The sequence below is a fragment of the Didymella exigua genome, assembly GCF_010094145.1.
Source record: "Didymella exigua CBS 183.55 unplaced genomic scaffold M421scaffold_30, whole genome shotgun sequence".
Taxonomy (NCBI): Eukaryota; Fungi; Ascomycota; class Dothideomycetes; order Pleosporales; family Didymellaceae; genus Didymella; species Didymella exigua.
Window position 1 is genome coordinate 284954 of NW_022984804.1, and position 16863 is coordinate 301816.

At 55.0% G+C, this 16863-nt stretch overlaps 7 protein-coding genes across 7 annotated transcripts; 5 read left to right on the forward strand and 2 right to left on the reverse strand.

Moving 5' to 3' along the window:
- Positions 1 to 1374: 1374 nt before the first annotated feature.
- On the forward strand, positions 1375 to 1854 carry M421DRAFT_94810 (uncharacterized protein; the record flags this gene model as incomplete). Its single annotated transcript, XM_033598239.1, has 1 exon — positions 1375 to 1854. The coding sequence occupies one exon, from the start codon at positions 1375 to 1377 to the stop codon at positions 1852 to 1854; it is 480 nt and encodes a 159-aa protein (XP_033445615.1).
- Positions 1855 to 2552: 698 nt separating this feature from the next.
- Positions 2553 to 3949, forward strand: M421DRAFT_423920 (uncharacterized protein). The gene is made up of 2 exons (XM_033593603.1): positions 2553 to 3042; positions 3099 to 3949. The coding sequence occupies exons 1-2, from the start codon at positions 2820 to 2822 to the stop codon at positions 3464 to 3466; spliced, it is 591 nt and encodes a 196-aa protein (XP_033445616.1). The 5' UTR covers positions 2553 to 2819; the 3' UTR covers positions 3467 to 3949.
- Positions 3950 to 4175: 226 nt separating this feature from the next.
- M421DRAFT_423922 (FMN-linked oxidoreductase) lies at positions 4176 to 5678 on the forward strand. Its single transcript, XM_033593604.1, has one exon. It carries the CDS (start codon positions 4263 to 4265, stop codon positions 5445 to 5447), a length of 1185 nt encoding a protein of 394 aa, XP_033445617.1. The 5' UTR covers positions 4176 to 4262; the 3' UTR covers positions 5448 to 5678.
- A 3792-nt stretch (positions 5679 to 9470) lies between these two features.
- M421DRAFT_8039 (uncharacterized protein) lies at positions 9471 to 11328 on the reverse strand (the record flags this gene model as incomplete). The annotated part of the gene is made up of 3 exons (XM_033597513.1): positions 9471 to 10483; positions 10533 to 11120; positions 11169 to 11328. 3 exons carry the CDS (start codon positions 11326 to 11328, stop codon positions 9471 to 9473), a joined length of 1761 nt encoding a protein of 586 aa, XP_033445618.1.
- Positions 11329 to 12614: 1286 nt separating this feature from the next.
- On the forward strand, positions 12615 to 13037 carry M421DRAFT_70295 (uncharacterized protein; the record flags this gene model as incomplete). The annotated part of the gene is made up of 1 exon (XM_033596695.1): positions 12615 to 13037. One exon carries the CDS (start codon positions 12615 to 12617, stop codon positions 13035 to 13037), a length of 423 nt encoding a protein of 140 aa, XP_033445619.1.
- Positions 13038 to 14268: 1231 nt separating this feature from the next.
- M421DRAFT_70219 (cinnamyl alcohol dehydrogenase) lies at positions 14269 to 15324 on the forward strand (the record flags this gene model as incomplete). The annotated part of the gene is made up of 1 exon (XM_033596685.1): positions 14269 to 15324. One exon carries the CDS (start codon positions 14269 to 14271, stop codon positions 15322 to 15324), a length of 1056 nt encoding a protein of 351 aa, XP_033445620.1.
- A 204-nt stretch (positions 15325 to 15528) lies between these two features.
- Positions 15529 to 16715, reverse strand: M421DRAFT_260143 (uncharacterized protein). The gene is made up of 4 exons (XM_033588683.1): positions 16437 to 16715; positions 16208 to 16339; positions 15665 to 15874; positions 15529 to 15607 (listed from the first exon to the last, which is right to left on the reverse strand). Exons 1-4 carry the CDS (start codon positions 16565 to 16567, stop codon positions 15580 to 15582), a joined length of 501 nt encoding a protein of 166 aa, XP_033445621.1. The 5' UTR covers positions 16568 to 16715; the 3' UTR covers positions 15529 to 15579.
- Positions 16716 to 16863: the final 148 nt, after the last annotated feature.

The following is a 16863-nucleotide window of genomic DNA, read 5'->3' on the forward strand; positions in this document are numbered from 1 at the left end:
ATGTCGCTGCTATTATAGATGCCGAGGGCAAACGTCTGACAGCTGGTGGCCTTGCCTGTCGCACACAGACACAGAACTCTCGAAGCAGCGCTGTTAGGTGCAAAACATTGAAGCAGCTGTCTCTTTCAACGTGCGTACGTCTGGAAGACCAAGACAGTATGTGGCGGCGGACGCGCATGTTGGATCGTGCAACAGCAAATTCAGAGCCGCCCGTTAGACGTCTCACACACGCGGGTTGGAGGGCCTTGCTCTGATAGGCGCTTACGAACCCCCGAGTCGTGGTCTTGCGCCTCCAACGACTTTAATTGTTCTTCAGGTGTCAATGCCATTTGCCTTCAAAGTGGATCTCTGCACATGGCATGGTACTGAACGCTTCCATGGTCGACAGCACTGCGAACGGCAGGGTGGGCCTGTCCATAGAAATTGCATCTCGCTTGGTGCTAGCCTCGATGACGAATCTCTATGCCTTACCCAGCCTTTTGTGAGTTGTAAAGATCAACAAAGCAGATGTGTAAAGGGGCAGAAGCGCTGTTTGCCGTGTGCACCACGTTCGTAGCCTGAGGCGACACTGACACAGGTCCATGCAGGGTATACTGATGGCATCCACGTTACCTTACAGATGCGTGGCTCGGCTTCTCACTATCCGTCGGCTACATCTCCACGATCTGGGATTCGATGACACGCTTGACAGAGCTTTCCGCCTGGTTGGGCACGAATATACCTAATCCCGCCTGCACTTGTGTCGGAAGCATGGCTGAATTGGAATGCCTTCGTGATGTTACCTCGGCGAATAAAAACCGGCCAGGCATGCAGGGCTCAGACGGCAGGCGCCTCACCATCGATGAAGCCTGCATAAACGACATTTCTCGAAGTCACAGCGTCTTCTCGACGCGCGCTCGCTGTGCGCCTCCGCGAATGCAAATCTGGTAGCGACATCGTGACTGGGTGGGGACGGGGTTGCATGAATCGAACACGGGACTGTGTTTTCGCATTACTTTTTCAGATAACGAAATCTGCTACGCTTTGTCGCAGGCTGACGATTCATGTTTTCGTCGAAGGCTGATGATTCATGTACCAATCTGCCGGGTCTGTCCTCAAAGGTAGCAGTTGTGTGCAACAAATGCTGCGGCTGATCAGCCGTTGTGTCCCGCCAAGGGGTGAGAGTTGGGCGACAACGACTTGGTACAGAAGATGCCTTGATGGCTTGGCTGGAGTGACAAGGTTGTTCCATGAGCTCAACGGCGCCCTCAATCCACCCCGCTGACATGCCGCCGTCGACTCTTTATCTCGAAATATTTGGTCTGGTGAGCATGACCTGGGATGATGCCTCCCAGGACAAATGTGAATCAGATCGGCTGCTCCCGCACCCAAAACATGACGGGTTTGATGCACACTTCGGCACGTGTGCGGCCAACCACATTGCTGGCACCGGTGACCCGGGTATTTGGGCAGGGGTCTGTTCGACGAGACCACGTTCCTGATTGTGCACAGGGAAGCCTGGTTGCAGAGATCAGGTCGACAGTCGTGTTGTCTGACCGCTGCACCCTCCAACTGCAAGGCGGTCCCACATTCTGCCGCGGAAGGCACGGGCAAGCTTCGATGCATCTAGCGGCAGAAGCTGTCAACTGTCGTCACAAACGTGTGCGCTGCATGGAGAGCTTGGGCGCTGACCGGTGCGATGCTTTACCGAATCGAGGACCCCAGCGAGCCATGCGGGCTAGGGTAAGCGTCCTTGGCCTCTCGATGAAGGTCGTAGATGACATGAAAAACTTGTTCCCCAACAAGCTGCGCATCTCACGCTCAAAGTGGCCACCAGACAGTCTGGAACTTGTACCTGCTCTTGGCTCCTACTGACCATTACGAAAAGCCAGCGAGGTAGGACCGCAGAGCGGCATGAATGTGCCAAGTGCTAACGAGCATCCCAATATCCCGACAAGAGGACATCGGATTTCGAAAAGCCCGCAGCTGCCGACTTGGCGATGTGGTCGTCCACTTGTGAGGAACACCAAAGGTCTCCCTTGTACTTACACCTCTGCATCACAACAGCCAGACATTGTTGGGTTACAAAAGTTTTCAGAGGTTATAGTTGAGACAGATATGCACCTTATAGTGCAGCCTACATACTAGTGTGTGAATGCAGCGGTGTAGTAAACAAGTAAGGAAAGATCTGAGAGTAGACCCTGACACTCAGACTGAGCTTAGTGAACCTTAGCACGTGCCTTTGGAACTTCAGAGTTTACTCCAGGTATACGGAGGGATTCTGTTCCTACGGCGCACGGCTACGTCGGCTACATCGGCGTTCTAGTAAGCCGTGGGTGTGCTCATTGGGATAGCCTCTTACTGGGATGCTCGTGAAAAGACTTTGGGGTGTGAGAAGCGAAAGCAGTGAATGACTTGCAGGAGGTACTGATGATACTCGAAGAAAGCGCTAGGCAGGCTTTGACGTCCTGAGGGTGTGAACAACGACCCCACAAACCTTGATGTTCCCCTGTATCAGTGGGTAATCTGTCGGGAAATTGCTGACGTTCTCATTAATGACTGGTTTACCTCGCCCGCTGCCGTCGGCCGTTGCGGTGGTGGCCGAGTTGCTAATCGCTTGGTACATCTCTCGCCTGCCTTTGCCGGTGCAGTGCAGCTGCAGCCTCTCAAGCAATAACGCTGGTGGGGTGCCTTGGCAGTGGCTCCTCGCGCAAAAACCACGACGACAAAGGCGCACCTTCGATGCAGCCACACGACTCTGTAACAACAGTCTGCTATTAGAGTGATCCTGCATCCTACACATAAACATACAGCTTGGCACAGGAGCTGTTGCAGCCGCCATGGATCTCGACAAGGACAACGCCAACCCCACCATCCTGAACCCCTCTGACCTGCCCTCACGCCGCCGCGGATCGAACGCTGCAAAGCGCGACGATGGAGGCTCGGGTCTGTTTGATGACTTGATACCACGTTACAACTACTTGAACGACCCCTTCGACGACCCTGTGTCGGCCAGTGACTCTGACGATGACGTTGAGAACATCGACGAGCAGGAGATCTATGGTATTTGTCACATGTCAGAACGTCCACAGTAGCAGAGGCTAATCGTGGCTTGATAGACCTCATCTCCACCATTGCTGACCCAGAGCACCCGCTGTCACTAGGCTCACTAGCAGTGGTCAACCTCCCAGACATCCACATCCTGCCCCCTGTCTCTCCTCAATCCTCCATAAGCACGGTCGTCGTTGAGATCACGCCGACCATCACGCACTGCTCACTAGCTACTGTCATTGGCTTGGGGGTACGCGTTCGGCTCGAACAGGCCCTGCCTCCCCGCTTCCGTATCGACGTACGCATTAAGAAAGGCACGCACAGCACCGACGAGGCTGTCAACAAGCAACTGGGAGACAAGGAAAGGGTCGCTGCTGCTTTAGAAAATGGCACATTGATGGGCGTCCTGAGAAAGATGCTCTCGACGTGCGAGTAAGATAGCGTCGCCGACACGATTACAGCCATGAACAGAGTACGACCAGACAAGTACAACGATCCAACTTCCCAATGCATTGAGCAACGGTGTGCATGCAAAGGCAACACGTGACACTGAAGACAGCTGGTATGCCATCAAAGGTATCGATGGCAGGGAGGACCTGTCTAGCACTCTGACAGAACGACGCCCGTACCATCGTCTGCAAGGCAGGGTTTGGACCGCACGCGTTGCATTGGTTACAAATTCGCCTCGGTGCTGAAAGGTGCTGGATACGCAAGCTTCAGGCATCTGGCTCAGCGCCTCTCTTCGGAAATGCACGATCTAATAGCGCAGTAGCAGAACAGCAATTGAGTGCAACTCGGCGGGATCTTACAGTTGTCGTGCCCTCAACACTATAAGTAGCTTGAATGATCAACGCGGATGGTGACGATCAAGGGCTGACCCAGCGCTGCAGAGCTGCGGGGCGGTGGATGCATACCCAATGCGGAAGCGGTGGGCCGCGGCAGAAATGCAATTGCGGACTACCGAACAGTGACTGGATGATTGTCGTCGCCGCTCCCCACGTCGAGCATGTTATGCTACGCCCTCTTCTGCGCACGATAACACGAGCCATGGCCGCCCCCGAGCCCGCACGTGTCCCAATCCCGAAGAATGGCGTCGACTTCCGCGGGTGCGTGGTGCTCGCGCCCATGGTGCGGTCGGGCGAGCTGCCGTCGCGGCTGCTTGCGCTGAAGTACGGCGCGGACCTGGTGTGGGGTGAGACTCGAGGAAATTGGGTAACAGAGAAGACGCTGACATGGCAGGCCCCGAGACGATTGACCGCGCCATGATCGGCACCACGCGCCGCCTCAACCCGCACACCAACACGCTCGAGTGGTCGCGGCTGCCAACGTCGAAGCTCAAGAACCCGCACCTCGACCCCGAGAGGCGCGAGTCGGTCCTCTACCGCATTCACCCGGAGCTCGAGAAGGGCAGGCTGATCTACCAGATGGGCACGGCCAACCCGGAGCGCGCCGTGCAGGCCGCCAAGATGGTCGCCGCCGACGTGGCCGGCATCGACGTCAACTCCGGGTGTCCCAAGCCCTTCAGCACGGCCGGCGGCATGGGCGCCGCGCTGCTCAAGACGCCTGACCTGCTCGTCGACATCCTGACGAGCCTGGTCGAGCACGTCGGCAAGCCCTACGAGATCGGCATCAGCGTCAAGATCCGCATCCTCGAGGACCCAGCCGACACGCGCGCGCTTGTCTCCCGCCTGGTGAAGACGGGCATCACGGGACTCACGGTGCACTGCCGGACCACGCCCATGCGGCCCCGCGAGCGCGCCATCCGCGACCAGCTGCGCATGGTCGGCGATATATGCCGCACCGCCGGCGTCGCCTGCGTCATGAACGGCGACGTGACCTCGCGCGCCGAGGCGCTGCAGCTCATGCGCGAGTTCAGCGTCGACGGCGCCATGATCGCGACCGAGGCCGAGAAGAACCCGTCATGCTTCCGCCCGGACGCAGAGGGCGGCCCGCACGAGTGGAAGTCGCAGTGGAAAACGGTCGTCGCCGAGTACATGCAGCTCGCCCTCCAGGTCGAGAACCGCTGGGGTAACACGAAATACCTGCTCGGCCAGATGATCCCGGGCCGCGAGGACGCGTACAAGAGGATGAACCAGAGCAAGTGCTACACCGACGTCATCAGGGCGCTGGGGCTGGACGCTGAGGGCGACTTGCTCGAGAAGGCCCGTGTCGTGGACCAACACCTCGGCATCCCGAACGCGCAGCTGACGCCCGCGCAGAAGCGTCAGCGGGTCAAGGACAGTCTGCAGCAGGGCGCCGACCAGGGCGAGAAGGAGCAGAGCGCCGACCAGGGCGAGGCAAAGCACGAGACGGACCGGGACGAGCCTGACGCCAAGAGGATCAAGGTGCCTGACTCGGCCATAGTGGACGGCAGTATGGCATCCACAGCCGAGGTCGCGACTGCACTGGCTGCATAGCTCGCAGGTGGGCTTGACACCATGGTGGGCATCTATCTTGCATTGCGCCGTCGGGGTGGGGAATAAGGCAGGCGTCATCTCACAGCATTTCCAGGAACGAACCAAACAAATCAAGAAAATCACACACGCTGCCCAGCGCCGCTGTAAACAATAGTAAAACCCACATTCACACCCATTTCCCCCCCTAAAGCGCCCGATTTTGCCCCAAGTTCACCCATGTGCTCCCCGTCTCACCCCTCCGTCGGCATGCAATCGAATCCTCTCACTGCCCAGCCGCCCCTGGATTGAACCCCCCGTGGCCCAGATTGCTGAACAGCATGGCCATCATGCCTACGAACGCTACCAGCTCGAACACGCTGACTGCGATTGTGCTTGCGCTTGTCGACATGGTGGGGTAGAGGTGGTGATTTGTTCGACTTGAGTGGGTAAGGGGTGGTGATGTTGGATGGTGATGTTGGATGGTGGATGGTCGATAGTCGATGGTGGATGGTCGATAGCCGATGGTGGATGGTCGATAGTCGATGGTGGATGGTCGATAGCCGATGGTGGATGGTCGATAGTCGATGGTGGATGGTCGACGGTGACGGGTTGGGATTGGTCTTCGAGGCGGCGGTGGAATACGCCTATGAGAGTCTTTTGAAGTCTTGTGGGAGTCTTCTAAAAGCCTCGTAGAGGTTGTGCGAGTGTTTGCGGCCCGTCCAGGTCGAGGATAAACGTTCAGATCTCTAGAATCCAGAGAGAAATTCGCTTCTGATAAGCACGGCACGGCTGCTCTGTTTGAGTAAGATTCGGCAAACTGACGGACTTGGGTATAGCGATGGTGCCATGCAGGTGCTCGTATACACGCAATCTCGGTTCCTCAGGTGTTCTCTTTCGATGCGTTTGCACAGGGTCCTCGGCTGAGATTGAGGCTTGCTCAGGCCCAATGCGGTACCGCACTCAAGAACCGATCTTGATGTTTGCTTCGCTCGTACTTTCGCAGTGTTGCTCGTAGAAATAGTGGCGTTTGCCTCGGGCCGTGATGTGGCTGCTACCTATGTGTATCCCAAGCACCTCACCTCACGCGCACTCTGTTACCAAGCAAACGACAACAAAATCTGCAGACTCTAGGAGTATAACAAGATAATCAATATACACATTCGCGGGTAAAAACCACTCACACGTTTATTTCCCATGTTTATTGCGGTGGGGGTCACGTCTCTCACGTTTCAGCGCAGATTATTCGCTGCCGTTGCATTGCGTGTCGTTGGTCCAGCCAGGGGCCCCTTTCCTAGCTCCGCACGATAAGCCGCAGCCACCAACACCAGCGACAAGACATCGTGGCGCTCGACGTGCCGACGCTTGGCCTTGCTCTGCTGTGCTCGTGTGGATGTCCATGCCGTGGCCTCTGGTGGCCGCGAAGAGGGCGTGTTTCACGCTCCGCCGGTTAGACGGGCTGTCGATGCTGTCAATCTGAGACTAAGCTCTAGGTTAAGTGCTTTGTAGCGCTCTGCGTTGGGTGTAGCATGCTTCCGTAAGAGCGTGCGTCAGCTCGCCCAGGGCATTTCGGGGATAGTCAAAGGCGTCGTGTCGATAGTTTGGAATTCCGACTTTGCTTCACCAATCGATTAGGGCTAATGAGCGGGTACACGGCACAGTCCGGACGGCAGGTTGACAACAGACACGATGGTCTGACGATGTGCGACAATGGTTTCTACGAAGGACTACAAGACATGCTGAGAAGAATACATAGTCCGGTGCAGTGGCATTCGTACCCGACGCTTCCACGACCAGAGGTGCGCCTGCGCTCGGACGAGGTTGCTAGAGCGTACTTGCACTGGCTGTTTCAAACGATGCGTTTGCAGTGGACAGGACTGGAGTTGGCGTGCCACTGACGCTTGGTGAAGCTGCAGTCCATGTCGCCATCGTGTCTGTCGTCGCGTCATCCAGTACTGGGATGTCAGTGCAACCACTCACTGAGCTCGTGCGTCCATCTCGCCAACACTCTCCGCGTGACTGCATCAACGCGAACAGAATCCCGCGTAGAACCGCGACGCTTTCTCATCGCTTGAGATCAACGTAACAGTCCACTTCACCCAGCGTTCCGCCCAACGCTCCCCCTCCCCCTCCCACCGCCTTCCTGCCCCTGATAATCACTCGCGGCCTTATCGCATAGCTCCTGATCATGCCCTCCCTCGATACCGAGTTCATTCGCGCATCTGCAGTCCCTCCATTCGATGCCGAAGTACCTGAACGGCGCGCTAATACACGTCTTTCGAGTGTGGTGCGTCACAGTCTCTTTGTCTTCCAACACATTCACTACCAAACAAAGTCGTCCCTACTCTACGCCTATTCAATTTTGCTCTGCTCCCTCATAAGTAGTGCGAACTGTCCAGAGCAGAAGACTTACGGCAGGGGTGTTCACTTCTGACCCTCTCTCTGGCCCTCCCACAGGATGCTAGAGATTCAAGCTTCTTTGCTCATGCTAGGCTACCTTGAGAGGCTTAGCAGATCGAGGGTAGAAAGATAGACTGCCTGAGATACGTGCCTCCTTGCTGCTTTTGTGACGTGCCCATCTCCTCGGGGAAAACACTTCACAGTTATTGGTGCTCTAGCATGATGTTTGCTAGCTTCAGTGGCCCTTTCTGGCTCGACGTGTCTACCTGGCGCAGATTTCCTACCAGCAACCCGGCATTGGCGAGCATGGTTCCATGCAAAGTGTCTACAAAGAATCTACGCTGCCTTTGGGGAAAACGTGTGTAAGCCTACAAATACGATGTGTACTTTGGTACATCAAGTCTTTCGACGCCGTGTGCTGACCGCAGAGGAAGGTGACTTTGCTGGCTAGCACAAACTCTTAGGTGATCCACACTCGAGGGCACCATTCGTCACTGAGGAGGTGATGCAGCGCTTGCCAAGTGCTGGACCCAGCATTCTGGACATAGTCGAAACTTTGGCTATCAAGGTCGCAGATTCCACTCGATGCATGGTCCACTGCGTGTACAAGAGTGGGAAGCAAATCGATACCGTCTTGCACGGAGTCTTGATCTTTGGCGATGCCAAGCCAACACCAGACTGTGCTAGCTCTGCAGTGGACATGGTTCATTAACAGAATATGAGCGATTTTCTCTTCTACGTCGTCCTGGACCATACACGATGCATCTATTCAGTTCGGTTGCCAGGAATATGCTGACTCCGCAGCGTGAGTCCCGGTCCAGATCCATATCGCTTGATCGTCAGAGTCGTGAGAGACTGGTCCAACTCCGATGCTTCTAGCGCTAGGGTAGTGCCGTGTACAAGTTCAGGTGAATATAGTGCCTCTGCTCATTGCAAATTATCGGGCAAGACTAGTCCCGCGGCGCCCAAACATACAAAAGTGCCTCGGAATCGACCCCATCGTGCAGATAGACCACTTGCATCGTCCACGACAGACCATCTTTATCGCCCGTCGGAATCATAAGCCGGATCTGGCCTGGCGCCAAGGGTTTGTACACAAACGATGATGTTGTGTGTCCATGTTGTGTTGACATGGGCTGCTGAAGTTCAGGCCTTTCTGGCAGGGTTCCTGTACAGTGATGGGCTTGATGGTCAAGCAGCGGGGTCAGACGGCCGTCGCAATCGTCGAAGGCTGGAATAGTCTTGCCGCGTTCCGAACAGAAGGCGGCACCGATTGATGGCAGCTTGGCTATGGGAAAGGGCTGAGTCGTCGTCAAAACGCTGTGCTTTCCTTGAGGGAGATGTGCTTATCAAGCAAGTGGCTGTGCTTCGCGTACCTACTAGCCTGATCGATCGAGGTGTGCAGGCTCTTCTACGAATGCCACCATACAGAATTCTTAGCAGAAATACTGGAGCAGTGGCATTCATCGTTCAGTACTCTATACAACAAGACTTAATGCAAAACATATGCAGCGTGATAGGCGGGTAGGCATGCCGTGTGTAGGATGCAATTTAACGCTACGATGATCGAGGAAATGTTATGCGCATACGATGCCCGAGTCAATGCTGCGAACCGTTATAAGGAGTCATTGTTTCATGCTCGAGCGTTCATCTTGTCTCTCTTCTGGTTGGCCCCCAAATACCAGTTTTTGTCTTGTTGAGTCTTGTCTGGGAGTCGTTCTTGCCCCATGGAAACCAGATCTTGAAATTCGCCAACGACCATTCTGCTGCATCATTGAGTGCTCGATCAAGCACCCAGGTAACCACAGACGTGAACATGACCACGCCCAAGGCACAGACCCAGTACACCCAGAACTGCGGCTTGTTTGGCGCGTATTCATCTTGCATGCTGAACAAGCTACTCGTGTACGCTAGGGGGATGAACAACAGAGCTAGCAAGTTTAGACGCTTGAGGCGTTTAGCTTCCTCGAGATTTTGGTGGTTGCCTGCGATGCTGGCGAGACCAGTCATGGATGTCATGAGGTTGTCGGCTCGTTCCTTCAACGTCTTCATCCGGAAGTAGGCATATTGGTAATCAATCTCGCAATTCTCCCAGGTACGTCGCTTGAATTCTCTGGGGACGTCGAGTGGAAAGCCGAGGCTCAAGAGTGTGTCTTCAATGTCATCGCGGTAGTTTCCGCAACGTCGAGATATGGTCTGGAGACCCTTCCACTGCTCCTTCTCCTCAACCCAGCCCGTTGTGAGCTTGAGTTCGAGTGAGGGCAGGACGGACTTGATGTAGTCGGTGAGCTGCAGCTCGTGCGCAGCGACAATCTTCTTCAAGAAGAAAGCCGACGTGACCGGCTTCTCCCATTCCTTGTCCTCCTCTAACCTGTGGGCATTCGTCTCGTGATAGTACACAAGATCACGAAGCATGGAGTGATGCGGATGCTGCGACATTTTCGGAATTTGACCATCAACGACAGGAGCGGGGGGAACGAAGTCAATGTATCCTCCTTGGAACGGGGTATTGCATAGTTTGTCCTTGTCCTCCAATTTCTCAGTCGCGCATGGCTTCTCACTTGGCGGTTTCGGGTGATGTGGGCCTTTATTTTGTGGTATGATATATTCCTTAGGGTCAGGCTTAAGCTTGTCGAGCTGGGGGTCACAGAGAATGACGACTGTGGTGGTGTCAGTGCGTGTATCATATTTAGACGTGAAAAGCCCTACCGTCCCATCCTTTGTCATCCTCACTACGATCAGCACTCCACCAGCTGACTTTACGTCGCAGGATGACTGTGGTGGTGTCGGCGCCCTGACGTGGAGCAGTCATTCCCACATGTCTCCCGGTCCGTTTGCAGAAGAAGGGACGAGACTCCACTGCCTTGTTGAATTCCCTCAACTCGCAGTACTGCACGTGGAAGCTTCTCTCGGGATTCAACAGGCTTGGCTGGGATAGTGCGTCGCTGACAGGCGTGAAGTCAGTGCTCCAGACGCACGTCCTCTCTTGCCGCAGCCAGAACGTAGGTTCCATGTAAAAGTGACCACCTATCGTTGCCACGTAGTCGCGAGCCAAGCCCTCCATGATGTATATCCTTCGACACCCTGAGCGACGTGGTTCAGTACCAAAATGTTCTTGGAGTTGTGTGCAGTTGTCGAATTTCTTGGATATGAAGTTCGGTCGACCACCCGCAGGTGCCTCCAACAACACGACTGTCGCATTTCCAGAACCCAACGGATTGTCCACGTTGTTTGGATCCGCAGTCGTCAGGCCAGGATTGGTTTTGCTGAGGGCCTCGATGTATTTTCGATAAGAACCTACAGGACGATGAGCGATGCTCGGCTACAGCAATACTGATACCCTACCTTCAGCACACAGCCATCCTCCGACAAGTTCGGGCTCTGGTGGCGTCGAGCCTGATTGAAGGCTTGGGGTAGCACTCTGTTTACTTGGGTACGCTGGATTCTTGCCATTCCGCGAGAATTCTCTCGTAATACGCTTCAGCTTTTCAAGTGTCGGCGCCATTTCAGCAAAATCCCGAAGGGGCCGAAGAGCACGGGTCGGTCAATGAAAGGGAAGCGTTGCTTGCGATAGCTTTCGTCTCGCAGGAGCTTCACCAACAGTGCAAAAGCTCGGAACCGGGAGGGATGGAGCGAACCGTTCGCGGGTGGAACGACTTTTCAGGCGCCTGCGGCTCTGCATGGAGGCGGAGTATCGCTGCATATTCTGGGGGCCAGAAAGCGCCACGTCACCGTGCACCCTTCAGCTGAGGGGATAATTCAGCCTTTCGTCGCGTCTTGCGCTTGCGTCGTGCGCGCATCGACGCTGCGAGGAGCGTTCGCCGGTGAGTGCTGAAGGACGAAGCTCGTTGCACAAACTCGAGGCAGATGTGGGGTGGCATGCTGTGTGTGCCCGTTCGGGCAATGGAGAGCGCCTGAGCCTGACAGAACATCATCTGCCTCCATTTGTTCGGCAGGTGTGCGAACAATGGGCTGCCATAAGGAATTTTGCTCGCAAGGCGTCTGCGGACATCGAGGAATCAGGACATCGACGGAGAGGATTGGTCACGTGGTCCGAAGTCAAGAGCTAGCCTCTATCGGGATAGCGCGCAAGTGTCCGTCTCACCCTCTGCCACGTCTCCCCACCTCCACTCTACTCCTCCATGTCAGCAGCCGCCTCTGCCTCGGTCGCTGGTACCCGTAATATTATCTCGATGGGCTATTTCGGACACCCAAACAGCACACGTTGGTGTCCGACCGGTGCTGACAAAGGCACAGACGTGTCACTTTCGCGTTTCCGATCCGTGAGGCACGTTGGCCACGTTGAAGGCCCAGAGCCTCGAGCACCAGCCTCACGAACAGCGTCACGCTTTATCATGATGTCTGCCGAAGTCGTTGAACGGTAGATCTGGTTGGTGCAAATTCTCTTTCCGCTTGACTTGCTTCATGCGTTTGTAGCCGCAGCATATGCGCAGTTGCCGCCAGCGTGTTGCTGTTGACAACGCCGTCTTCAAAGCAAGTTCATGGACACTGTCGTACCTGACGATCGATCGATTCTCCAATGAGAAATGTGCCGGGACCCACTTACCCTGGAATAGCGGTCAATTGCCCAACACCAAGACTTCATCACGCTAGACCGTAATACCAATTTACCTAGCAGATCGGGAGTCGAGCCTCTTAATGGGGGAGATATCGTCACCAGGTCAGGTGGTAGGAGATATTGCTGTAGATAAGACGAGACTTAAGTCGCAAGCACTCACCTGCAGACTTCCAGCAACTTACATTTGTTCCATTATCGAATCTCTGCCCATCATGACCACCGAATTGGTCGCCCACATGCGCCTCTCCCACTACAAGGGACTATGGCAGGCACTCTACGGCTCCACACACGGATTCGGAGAGCGCAAGCTAAAGCTCCACCTGATTTCCGCTCAACGCGGCGTTGTTGTCGAGATGCCCATCGTCTGCCAGTACGAAAACAACGTTCCCATCCTCGCGACCCGAGGTGTATCGAAGTCAGAATGGTCAACGCTTTGCAAGCTCATCTCCGATGAGAGCGTGCTGAAGGTCATCTTGTTCGACCAGGAGCGCGATATCCTTGCAAGGATAACGTCGACTGGCGCAAAGCCACCCAATGTCGACCTCTACCAGCTCAAATTTTGCTGGCAGGAGGACGATGAGATCGCTATCGCCCTGAAAAAAGGCATCAAGTGGATCTCAAGCATTCTCGAGTGAATCAGCAGTTGTGACTTATACACTCACCACCCTCGTAAGTCCGCCATTGCCTGTGGGGACTTCCTCGCCAACGCCAAACAGCATCGACCTCTCCGCATGTCACCCCATACCTCGGAAATCTACAAAACAGAATTTTGGGATGAACTACAAACCTCGCACGGCATCGATCTTTCGCAGAGAGTCGAAATGAAGTCGGCTTCGACCTCGTCTGTGGTCTACAACACTGAAAAAAAAAACCCCGGTAACCTGGATCTTTTCTCCTTCTGCGTTGCTGGTCACATTTTGGTGGCTGGCCGCAGGCGACTCGGTTCAGCTTGGCTCGATTGTGGGATGTTGCGACGGCAGCATTCTGTTCTAGACCATCAACAGCGGACAAGTTGCGGCAATACGGCCTTCCCATGGTGATTTTATCTTGTTGGAACCTCAATTGGGCTACAATCCTCAGGACGCGGGAGCAGTCTGTATCTATATTCAACGCAAATCAATACTATGGAGTATGGCCTCAGTCCAGCAATGCCTCCTTCTGCATGGACACAGTTTGGACCAATCCAAGAACGAGTCACCAGAGAAGATGCGGCATTCACCGGAGCCTCGATTGCTTGCACGTTTCAGAACGATTACAACAAGTACTCACACTCACTCACCGCATAAGGAACTAGTCGGACTATCACGGCCTGTGTTGCCTTCGGCAGTGGTACGAGCTGCTTTAGGCATGACCATATCGAAAATAGAGACAGATCTGGAGTGAAAATCACGACGTCTCGGTATCTACATCTGGCACTTTCGAATGATGTCAAGTTCTACCTTGCACGGGAGCTAAACCTTGCGTCGAGTGTGGCACGCAGAAAGAGTGGGTCTTTCACACGTTGTGCGGCCCGATTGATCTTCTTTCGCCTCAACGTTTATCTCCACTCCAAAGTCCAGAAGAATTTCCTTCTCGGATCGGACTCGGTGCTAACGATTTCGGTACCTGGCGATAATGACGGCACAGCGCACCTGCCCTCATGAGCTATTGTGAAGTCATGATAGCGGGCCCTGGTCCACGGCGAGCGATCGGCGAAGCACAAAAACTTCACGATTTTGCGACAGCGCAACGACCATGCCTGACAAATCCAAAGCGTGGAGCTCGAAGAATGTTCAGGATACTTGGGACAGAGTACGGAGGTACATAGGGGGGTCGCCAGCTCTTTGCAAAATTCTCCAGAATACCAATCCATCACACACTCACAACATGTCTTCCACTCCCGAGTTCAACGGCTGGGTCGCCTACGACCCCTCTGCCGCCGATGGCAACATGAAGTGGGGCAACTTCGAGCCTAAGGTCTTCGAGGAGACCGACATTGAGATGGAGATCTCTCATTGCGGTGTCTGCGGTTCCGACATTCACACCCTCCGCTCTGGTTGGGGTCCTTCTGACTACCCTCTTGTCGTCGGACACGAGATCATTGGCCATGTCACCAAGGTCGGAAAAGATGTCAAGGACCTGAAGGTTGGCGACCGCGTCGGTGTTGGTGCCCAGTCTGAGTGCTGCGAGGGCTGTCGCCCCTGCAAGATGAAGCAGGAGTCCAACTGCAACAAACTTACCATGACCTACAACGGCAAGCACCTCAACGGCGACAAGTCGTACGGTGGCTACGCTAAGGCATGGCGAGGACCCGCCTCCTTCGCCATTCCTATCCCTGAGGGCCTTCCTTCTGAGTTCGCTGCGCCTCTCATGTGCGGCGGTGTCACCGTCTACAACCCCCTCGTCTCCTACGGTGCTGGCCCCGGCAAGCGCGTCGGTGTTGTCGGTGTCGGTGGCCTTGGTCACTTCGCCCTTCTCTTCGCAAAGGCCCTCGGTGCCGACGAGGTCGTCGCAATCTCCCGCTCTTCCTCCAAGAAGGAGGACGCCATCAAGCTTGGCGCGGACCGCTTCATAGCTACTGGCGAGGACCCCGATTGGGCCACCAAAAACGCCAACGGTCTCGATCTGATCATCTCCACCATCTCCGGTTCCTTCCCTCTCGACCAGTACCTCAACCTCCTCGATGTGAACGGCACATTTGTCCAGCTCGGTGCCCCTGACGACCCGCTCCCCAGCTTCAGCCCCATGGGCTTGATCTTTAAGAACCTCAAGATTGCTGGTTCTCTGATCGGTACCAGGCAGCACATCCGCGATATGCTGGAGTTGGCTAAGAAGACCAATCTCCAGGCCTGGGTCCAGGTTAGGCCTATGAGCGAGGCCAACCAGGTTATTGTTGATTTCGAGAAGGGCCTGCCCAGGTACAGGTACGTTCTCAAGAACTAGATGTTAGTTTAGCGTAATACCCAATGCAGTTACAGGCTGCCGTAATGAAGCTGATGTCGTAACATTCTCGTGTTTTATGCTTTCCAATTCTGGAGACTTGTACACAGACTTGCAGCTTATACGCACCGTATCACTCTTGAAACCTTCGCGTTAGTTTGCATGTGGCATTGCTCAGCATGATGAAGACGGCGTCGCGAGTCGTCCAAGGCTGATCAAGAGCCATTCGGACAGAGAAGCGGCGGACAATCTCCGGCATCACCTTGTACATCTCAGCGTTCGAAAGCTGCGGTGAGGTATTAGCATCAAAACAAATCGAGTACCAACAGGCAGGAGTACTTGCATGCTTTCCGATGCATGTCCTAGTTCCAGCACCAAACACCAACATCGCTTTGTCCATGGCTCGGTACTCGGGACCTCTCGAGGGCGATGCCGAGTTGGCAGCAATCTGCTCATGCCTCGGCCGCACATGAGGCGAGGCTGAGAAAGGAGAAGCTTCGGGAAGTATGGAGGCCCGCGACAGAGGAATGTTCGACGCCATTGGCTCTGGTTGCTTGTGGATCATCAGTGTTGCTGGGTCGCCGTTTGGGTCGGTAGGTAGAAAGCTGGAAACACTATTCGTTTTGTTCGATCAATATTGCTGTGGTTGATGTGTGACGAAGGCACGACAAGGCACCTCTGTGATAGGTCGGCATAGCTCTTCCACCATTCAGCCTGCTCAAGCCACTTTGTTCTTGGCTACTGTATATGCAAGTGAGACAGAGACAGCCAATCCCATAGACCTGATTATCTTATCTATGCTTGTAAACGCATGACAGAAGTGTAGAGAGCACAGAACCACTACTATTCCCCCATAGCACCCTCCGACCTGCTTGAAGGCACTCACCCTAAGAACAAGATTATTGGAGCACTTGGAGCTCGCAAAAGAGATGGAGAAGCATATGAGAGCTGCTTTGAGGTTGAGGAAAGTCGCTGTTCGCAGACGGCTACAGCTGCTCGAGAAGGCTCAGAAGAGACGCTGGACGAGAAAGTCAGACGCCGCGCACGTGGAAATGGTAGGAAAAGAGGAAGGACAAGACGAAGAAGGAGCTCGCTGAGCAGTGTGGAATCATTACAGTGGGCAGGCGCGGCCAGTGAACCTCGAGGTGAAAGAGAGGGTTGCAACGACGCACGATGGACACACAGAGAGCAATGTGTAGGATGATGAGCACTGCATAGTGTATTCCATGCCAAGTCCGCAATACATAGCGCCGCCCTGGAGCGGCTGGTGGCGCTTGTCCGCGGCGGTCCAACGTCGAAGGTGCCCTGCGTGGACAAGCAGACTCGACACGCAGTATTCTCTCCATAATGCCGCGGCTACGCTTAAACCCGCTCGCTCGGCTTTCCAGTACGTGGTGCCGGCCACAGACTGTGCGATTGACCTCACACGTTCCCAGCAACACCCGGCCGAGCAGCTGACCGCAGCGCGGCTGTCTCCTGCACCCGCACTCGCCCCACCTTCGCACCAGGCCGCGGGCTTCACACATCGCCGACACGCCTCGT